Source organism: Crocodylus porosus, unplaced genomic scaffold (genome assembly GCF_001723895.1).
Source record: "Crocodylus porosus isolate Cpor-Errol unplaced genomic scaffold, CroPor_comp1, whole genome shotgun sequence".
Taxonomy (NCBI): Eukaryota; Metazoa; Chordata; order Crocodylia; family Crocodylidae; genus Crocodylus; species Crocodylus porosus.
Window position 1 is genome coordinate 15,517,104 of NW_017728921.1, and position 8,466 is coordinate 15,525,569.

General features: G+C 46.7%; 2 protein-coding genes across 3 annotated transcripts in view; one reads left to right on the forward strand and one right to left on the reverse strand.

Annotated features, from left to right (window-relative positions):
* PI4KA (phosphatidylinositol 4-kinase alpha) overlaps positions 1-144 on the reverse strand; it is an 86,923-nt gene extending 86,779 nt beyond the window's left edge. The window contains exon 1 of the mRNA XM_019539082.1: positions 1-144. Coding sequence (XP_019394627.1) covers positions 1-116 — 116 coding nt within the window. The 5' untranslated portion in view covers positions 117-144.
* Positions 145-397: 253 nt separating this feature from the next.
* SNAP29 (synaptosome associated protein 29) overlaps positions 398-8,466 on the forward strand; it is a 17,287-nt gene continuing 9,218 nt past the window's right edge. Inside the window, exons 1-3 of one of the 2 annotated variants that reach the window (XM_019539084.1) lie at positions 398-470; positions 1,001-1,387; positions 5,098-5,294. In XM_019539084.1, coding sequence (XP_019394629.1) covers positions 1,139-1,387; positions 5,098-5,294 — 446 coding nt within the window. In that variant the 5' untranslated portion in view covers positions 398-470; positions 1,001-1,138. Of the gene's footprint in view, positions 471-995; positions 1,388-5,097; positions 5,295-8,466 lie in introns of both variants that reach the window. The other variant, XM_019539085.1, reaches the window with a different exon arrangement.

Genomic DNA, 8,466 nt, shown 5'->3' on the forward strand with positions numbered 1-8,466 from the left:
CCCGACCCGGAGCCGGAGCCCGAGCCCGACCCGGAGCCGCTGCCCCCGCGCCCTGCAGGCGCCACCAAGGCAGGGGCCGTCGCTGCCGCCACCGCCGCCACGGCCGGCGCCGCCATGTTGCAGGCGGCAAGCGGAGCGCGGGGGCAGAGCCGCCCTCGGCGTCACCAGTGCCCCGCGCCTCTCGCGAGAGCCGCCCCCGACCGACCCGCAACCAGTATGGCGCCTCCTACGCCGGCTTCACCAGCTGAGGGGCGGGGCGGGGCGCCATGAGTCTAAACCACCCCATTGGGATGACAACTCGCAACCCTGTCTTCGGTGGTGGTTTGTTCCACCCAATTCTCGAACACAGATGGTTCGTACCATCCGCTTCCCCCGTCCGGGCTGGGCGATGGTTTGGTCCTGGGGCCGGAAGCAGCCGGGCTGGCGGGCGGGGTCGCTCGGGGCTCGGCGGAGTCGGCGCTGGGGCCTCGGTGAGCGCGGGGCTCATCACCATGGCAACGGGCGGGGGCCGCGGGCGTGTACGTGAGGGGGGCTATGTGTATATGGGAAGGACGTGGGGGGCTCAGGGAAACGGCGAGCGCGTGTACTCCGAGAGCCCCGGGGGGCCTGTGTACATGGGGGGACGGGACACGGGGGTGCACGTATTCAGAGGGACTGGGGAAGCACGTGTCTGTGGGCAGAACAGGGGACGAGTGTAAGTTTGGGGGTGTGGGGGGTACGTGTACACGGGGGGACATGAACACGTGTAAGCAGGAGGGAGTGGGGGTGCATGGACACAGGCAGTTGTAGGTGGATGTGTGTGAACACAGGTGTACACAGGGAGGTGTTGGGGGCATGCATACGCAGGAGGACAGGGGTGTGCATATTGGTGGGTTTGCCTGTACACATGGGGACACAGGGTGTGTGGGCTGGGGGGGGCGAGTACATGGCACTGGGGGCTGTACATGGAGTTTGCAACATGTTCCTCTTCCTGCCTCCCATCTCTCTCTCCTCAGCGCAGATAACACGCCGGTGTTGAGACTCGCCCCGTCTCAGTCCGCCTGTTGCTCCCAGCCCAGGCAGCACCCGCCAGCCACGAGCCTGCAGTATTTCTCTGTGCTTGCACCGCAGCTGGGGGAGAAGAGCAAAAATCGGCATCATGTCAACTTATTCTAAGAGCTACAACCCATTTGACAATGATGATGAAGATTTGAAGCCGGCGAGGTGGAACGATGGAGCGGATGACAACTTGGAGGACCCTGTGGAGAGACAGCGCAGAGAGGCTGCCAACAAGCAGCGGTACATGCAGCAAGAGGTGCTGAGGCGATCGGCAGCCACGGTGGACAGCACGCACCGCTCGCTCTCTCTCATTTACGAGTCGGAGAAGGTCGGAGTGGCCACTTCAGAGGTGAGCTGGTAATGAGCCTTGCAAGACTGTGATGATGGTGTTGGCCCAGTTGGTTTTACCGTACCTGGCAGGGAAGATCCTGTCCATTACACTGTGGATGGGTAGCCTCGTGAGAGCCTACTACAGCATCCCAATGGCAGAATCTTGGCTACATAATTTATGGTGGTGGGGGATTGCTCTCAGGCCTCCCTTTAGTTTGCTCCTATGGCCTTTTGACTAGGGGAGAGCAAGACTTGGGGACATCTGAACTCCAAGGCCTCCGGGCTTGGGGTGTGTGTATATGATGCCTGCCATGGATTTGGGAGTATCTGAACCCCTCAGCTGAAGAGCCTGGGAGGCAAGATGCATGTCAGTCATAGTGCTACACAGACTTGAATGATTGACTTCTGCTCAGTCAGTGTAATTCAGAACTGATTTGGCTGATTAGGCCACACGCAGACAGACAGACACACCCTGTAGGCGCTGTGTAAGCTGTAAGAGATTTTGCTAGCCAGCAGTATGACCTCTAAGCATGAAGAGGTAGGTGCTGCTGCTCAAATCTGCCATCTGTTTAAGTAAACTGTATGCAGCCTAGCCTGGTAGTCAACCAGGGTACGACTACACTGCAAAGGATCTGACTGCAGCTCCTGGAGACCTATCTAAGCTAGCCTGCAGTGTAGCCACAGCATCTGGACACCTTATTTACCCATCTCCTCAAGTGAGGGTTGCATCTGGTGTGAGGCTGTATGTACGCATTCTGCCACAGCTCTGCTTGTCTCCATATGCAGGCTACGTATTAAAGCTAGCTTAAGCTACATCCATGTGAGCTGTAGCCACACCTGTGACTGTGGCTGACATGGAACACTTTTCTTTCTGGTGACTCCTTTTACTGGCATACTCACAGCCACAGTGGTTTACTAAGCTTATTAGTAAAATCTCTGTGTGTTCATAAACTTCAGAAAACATCTCAAAACAGGACTGGGACACTAAGGGTTTTATTCTATATGCATATATACGCACCTCAACTAAAACTGATTGCCAGTGTTTTGCCTTCTTGCATGAATTGCAAACTCTTAGGAATCTAATCAGTTGTTGTGTTTGTTTTTTCTCAGTGGTTTTTAAATCTGTGTAATTTTTGTGGGGGTTGGGAAGCAGTGTTGGCAGTGTAGGGTTTTTTTTTCTTTCTCATCAAAAGAGAAGTCCAAGGTACCTTGACTACCACAGCATTTTAAGATAGGAACTTAAGAGTGCTTCCAGTACTGCTTTCCCTTCAGGGCTCCTGTTAATGCCTAAAATAGTTTGTATTACCCTCTGTGGGTGAAAAGATTACTGAATATGAGCAAAAAATATGCCATTCTGTTAGTAGAAAACTTAATGATAGCTGTTCTGTCTAAAATCTGCCAGACCTGTTTTTCCTGACTAATTGATGACCACAACCTACCCAGCAGACTGCTTGCAATGAACTTAGTTTCAATGTTGTTAATCATTTCCTTAATACTAATGGGAATATTTTGAGAGTAAGTGATGTTAGTACCTATTCCAGGCATATACAGTCATTCTTAATAAGGCCTTTTGGGCTGTGCCACCTGTTAATGAAGGATGTTTACTCACATTTTTACACATGTTCTCCTGAGGGAATGAATATAGTTATCTGTATCAATATAGTTGAGTAATGTGATAGTGATTGTTTTTATTTGTGTGTAATCTGAGAGGTAACGCTACAAATTCTGTGAGGATGCAAGGACAAGTCCAGGAAAGATAAGGAGCATAGGATTAATAGTGTTTGAATGACATAAATGTGGCTGTTTGCATAAGGAGCATGAGGGAAAAGATTATGAGGGACTGTTAACTAGAATCCAAGCCAGAATGGCATTTCGTTAATGCAACCGCAATTCAATTTTAGTGAAGTAATCCACAGAATAATGCTGTCCATTTATTTTTAACGTGCTGAAATAACAAAATGCAAACTGTGCTGTAGAAGTTCAAATCATACCCTGTAGGAGGTAGTTAACAGAGAAAAAACTCTTGTAAGGAAATAACTGCTATTGGAATATTTCTGTCAGCAGCTCTCTTTCAGTTTGCCTAGCTCAGTCTTGTAACAAGAAAATAAAAGCCCTTGTCAATGTAAGTGGTGCTTATGAATTGAATTAATTCTGGCCAGCTTGCTTGCTTTACCACTAGAAACTTGGCAGTGGGCAGTGTTTGTTTTCTATGCCTTCATGGTACAAAATAACCTAACTTAGCAAGGGCAGATAAAGGTGTAAGACCTTGTAATGTCAGATACTTTTTGTGAACAGAATCTAGACTACTGTTGTGACAGAAAGCTGGCATTTCTTAGCCCTAAGAACTACATAGCCAATGAAAGCTGGAGTTGTTGAATCCTGCTCCAAGCAATTCTTTATTTGGGCACTCGAATCTATCCACATGAAAAGCTAGGTGCCTTTTTTTGGTTGGATTCTTGCCTTTTCTCCCTCTTCTATCATCCCCAAATTCCATCACTTCCCCCCACAAGTGAAGTACAATTGTCAGGTCCTTGTCACTTTCACTTTCATGCACACAGAGGGTGCTGACTAGGAAGTGAAACTGACAAAAAATATTGTCCTTTCTCATTTGCTACTTTGCTTCCGGTGCTAAGGCACTAGAAAACGAAAGAGGCTGCTGTTTATAGAGCACCGAGGAGTGGTTCCTCAGAGTGCTTAGCAGGCTTGCAGCCAGATTCCTGATCATAGCGTGCTTAAAACTTCAGTATAAAAATCTAGTAACATTTGTTTGCCTGTAGGGTGGTTTAAATATGGATTCTTCCTATTTGTTACTTTTCTCATTTATATTATGTATTGGTACGATCAAACATGGGATGATATGGAGTAGGGTGGTGCCAAAAAGGGCACAAGCAGCCTCTGTGAGACATGGTAGAATAGGGAGGGTACAGGGAGCAGAAAGCAAAGGAGCAGACTGGGCAGGGGAAAGAGATTGGACTGGCACTTGAAGAGGATATGGGGCTTAATTTGTGGCATACATGTCAAAAGAATGGTTTAGCAAATAAAGTGCTGCACCAGGATCTAGGGATATACGTAGCTCTACTACTGACCAGCTATGTGAGCTTGGGTAACTTGCTTTACCTCCCTGTGTCTTTGTTTCTGCTCCCACCCTTCATCTTTCTGGTTTCAGGGACTCTGCTTGAATAGCACCTAGAACAGTGGGCTCCAGTCTCAGTTAAGACTTGTAGGCATTATCATAAATTACATAATACATATCAATTGCTTGAAGGAAGATTAGAATATTGAGAACATCATCAGTTTGAGAGAAACAGATTTACAATTTTACTCAAGATTACTGAAAAATCTGCGGGTATAATGGGGGTAAGATGGTTCATTTATCCATATGCTAATCCTAAAAGCCTTGTAATAGTAGAGTTGCGCTGAGGTTTTTAATGTGCTAGGAAATGAAATTATTAAATCTCGTCTTTCTGTTTTCTTTTAATTGGTCTATCTCGGAGCTATATCTTAAAGCTACTGCTTTTTAAGTACGTAAGGAGCCTTTTATGACTGTTTCCCAATAGGAAGTATAGTAATTTTGTATAGCTAATCTTTTAAAAATATGTATTGCTGCATACTGAAAAGGGGAAATGGTGCTTTAAATACTTTTATTCTCAACCTAAAACTACTGGCATTGAATCTTATCTCATCCCTCACCTTCTCTAACTTGCATTTTTCTGTTGATTTCCCCTTCAGGAGCTTGTACGTCAGGGTGAGGCATTAAAGCGCACTGAACAAATGGTGGATAAAATGGAACAGGACTTAAAGACTAGTCAGAGACACATAAATAACATTAAAAGTATCTTTGGTGGTTTTGTAAACTACTTCAAATCCAAACCTCCAGAAACCAAGCCTGAGCAGAATGGAGCACCCGAGTACTATGCAAACAGCAGGCAAGTAAATGGAAAAATTTTCGAAGTATGGCAGCATGCAGTTATTACTGGCAGGGGGACCAACCATATAGCAGAGAAATCTTGTAACCTGCAAGATGGAGTCAGGGAAACACTGCTCCATTGCAGCACCCTTCCAGGTGGAACTCTGGTCTGGAGCTGGCTCAGGAGAATGTCATATTAATTTCCATGTCAATCACACTTCAAAACCAACTTCTTCCACAACATCTTGAAGAAGCTGACACAGATAGCTGTCTGGCTTAAACAAGATGTCTGTCCTACTTTACATCATAATATGCGCTTGCTTATTTTACCCTCTATTCCTCCCTGTCTTTGTACCGTATCTGAAGTTCAATCCTTTGCCCATCAGATTTTAGGACTGTCATCCTAAGGCAAGGTTCAAAAGTTCTGCATGTCCCAGGAAGCCCCACTACTTGGCTGGTCATTTAAATATTGCACACAACACGAGCAAATTATGTTGTTGGCTCCATGCTGGTAAAGGCAGCTAAATATTTTATCTAACAACTATATTTTCAAAATTGGGCAGGATATAGAATTTTTCTGTGCACCTGTGGCAGTGCAACAATTCTAGATTTCTATTAAGTTTGAAGTTAGCGTGGCATGCAAATATACAGCGCTGTATAGCTGTCACCCTCAGCAAACTCCTACTTGATATCATGTGCTCTTGTGTATTTGTTTTTCTGACTTTCCATTTTATTCAATTTGAAGAAGAACTAAGCTAACTGACTTCTTTTTAGCTAATGTTGGACAGTACTAGAATCACAGAAAAAAATAGGGTTGGGAGGGACCCCAGGAGGTCATCTAGTCCAAACCCCTGCTCAAAGCAGGGCCATCCCCAGCTAGATCATTCCAACCAGGGCTTTGTCAAGCTGGGACAAAATTTTCCTTCACTGGAAAAATGCACAAACAACAGTAACATTGCATGTATTCTGGTTGGGGGGGGTTTTGTTTTCTTTTGTTTAAATCAGGAGAGGGGAAGCAAAAAGTAGGACTTGATTGTCTCTGGCCAAGATTGAGGCCCTGATTCTGCCTGAATGAAATGTGCTGCTGTTTTCAGTGTTGGCACTGGATTTATGACCCAGATACCTTGCTGTGGGCAAACCCAAACCCTCAGACTGACCACGACTTCTTATTTCAATAATAGGCAAATGTTACTGATACACAGTGATAGCAGCTAAGAATAATGCAGGCAAGGCCAACAAAATATGCCATGCCATCCCCCCCCAGCCTCCCCCTTCCCCTAGATTTTATATTTACCAGTCCTCGGGTTGTTACAGAGGGAAGATACATTTAGCCAGTACACAAGCTTCATGCTGTGATTTTTTTTTTCTTGGATGTCAGCAGTTCGAGGCCCATCCCCCACCCTCCCCACCCCTGGTGGGGTAGGTGAGACAGGCTGGTGGTGGCCTCGGGTTCCCCCCTCGGGGACCCTTTGCTGCTCTGAAATATAAATTTATTTATTTATTTATTTATTTTTTCTTCTCATGACTTCGTTCCCAGTCATCATTGATTGGTTTCCCTGTGGTCGTCATACTGTCCATATTTTGTCCTGTCAGCATATTCCTTTGTTTCCCAAACCCATTGCATGCACACATCTTAATTTAGTCATCTATTCATAGATTCATAGATTGTAGAGTCGGAAGGGACCACGAAGGATCATTGTGTCCAACCCACCCGCCCCAGGCAGGAAAGAGGACCAAGGTCAGACAACCCCAGCCAGGTGCCTATCTAGCCTTCTCTTGAAGACCTCCAAGTTAGGTGATAGTACCGCCTCTCTTGGCAGCTTGTTCCAGATTCTGGCCACCCTTACTATGAAAAGTGTCTTCCTAATGTCTAACCTAAGTCTGCTCTCCACTAGTTTGTACCCATTATTCCTAGTTACTCCTAGAGGTGCCCTGGTAAATATCCAATTCTCTGTTGTCCTGCCTTGATAAACTTATAGGCAGCTACAAGGTCTTCCCTCAGATGTCTCTTGCAAAGGCTGAAGAGATCCAGATCCCTCAACCTCCCCTCATAGGGTCTTGCATGGAGGCCACTAATCATGCAACTGGCCCTCCTCTGAACCCTCTCTAGATTCTCTGCATTCCTCTTGAAGTGCGGTGCCCAAAACTGGACATAGTACTTCAACTGCAGCTTGACCGGTGCTGCATAGATGGGGAGCATCACCTCCCTTGATCTGTTGGTCATGCATGTGCTAATGCATAATAAGTTGTTATTGGTTTTGTTGATGGCTTCGTTACACGCTGGCTCAGGTTCATCTTGGAGTTGACTATGACTCCAAGATCCCTTTCAGCCACTGAGCTGCTGAGGAGGTCATCCCCCAACCTATAGGTGTGCTGGGGATTCCTTCTTCCTAGGTGGAATACCTTCATAGATTTCATAGACATTAGGGCTGGAAGGGACCTTGGAAGATCATCCAGTCCAGCCCCCTGCCCAAGGGCAGGAATACAGCTGGAGTCATAGGATCCCAGCAAGATAAGTATCCAATTTACTCTTGAAGGTGTTCAATGTAGGTGCTTGAACCACCTCCAGTGGTAGGCTATTCCAGACCTTGGGGGCTCAGACAGTAAAGAAATTCTTCCTTACGTCCAGCCTGAAGCAGTCTTGCAGGAGTTTATAAACATTCAACCTTGTCATCCCTTGGGGCACTCTGATGAACAAACGTTCCCCCAGATACTGGTGGTCACCCTGATAAACTTATAGGTGGCCATCAGATCACCCCTGAGCCTGCGCTTTTCCAAGCTAAAGAGCCTTGTAGATCTCAGCCTGTCGTCATAAGGTCTGTTTTCCTGACCTCTGATCATGCGTGTGGCTCTTCTCTGGACTGTCTCAAGCTTCTCCACATCCTTTTTGAATTGTGGAGCCCAAAATTGGACGCAGTACTCCAGCTGCAGCCTCACCAAGGGAAGAATAACGTTCCGGGATTTGCTTAAGAAGCATCTGTGGATGCAAGCCAGCGTTTTGCTCGCTTTACTAGCTGCAGCATCGCATTGCAGGCTCATGTTCATCTTGTGGTTAATGATGACCCCCAAGTCTCTTTCTACTGTTGTGCTAGCTTGCGTAGCACTGCCGAGCCTATAAGGATGCTGCAGGTTTTTCCTCCCAAGGTGGAGAACCTTGCATTTTTCAGTGTTAAACACCATCAGGTTCTCAT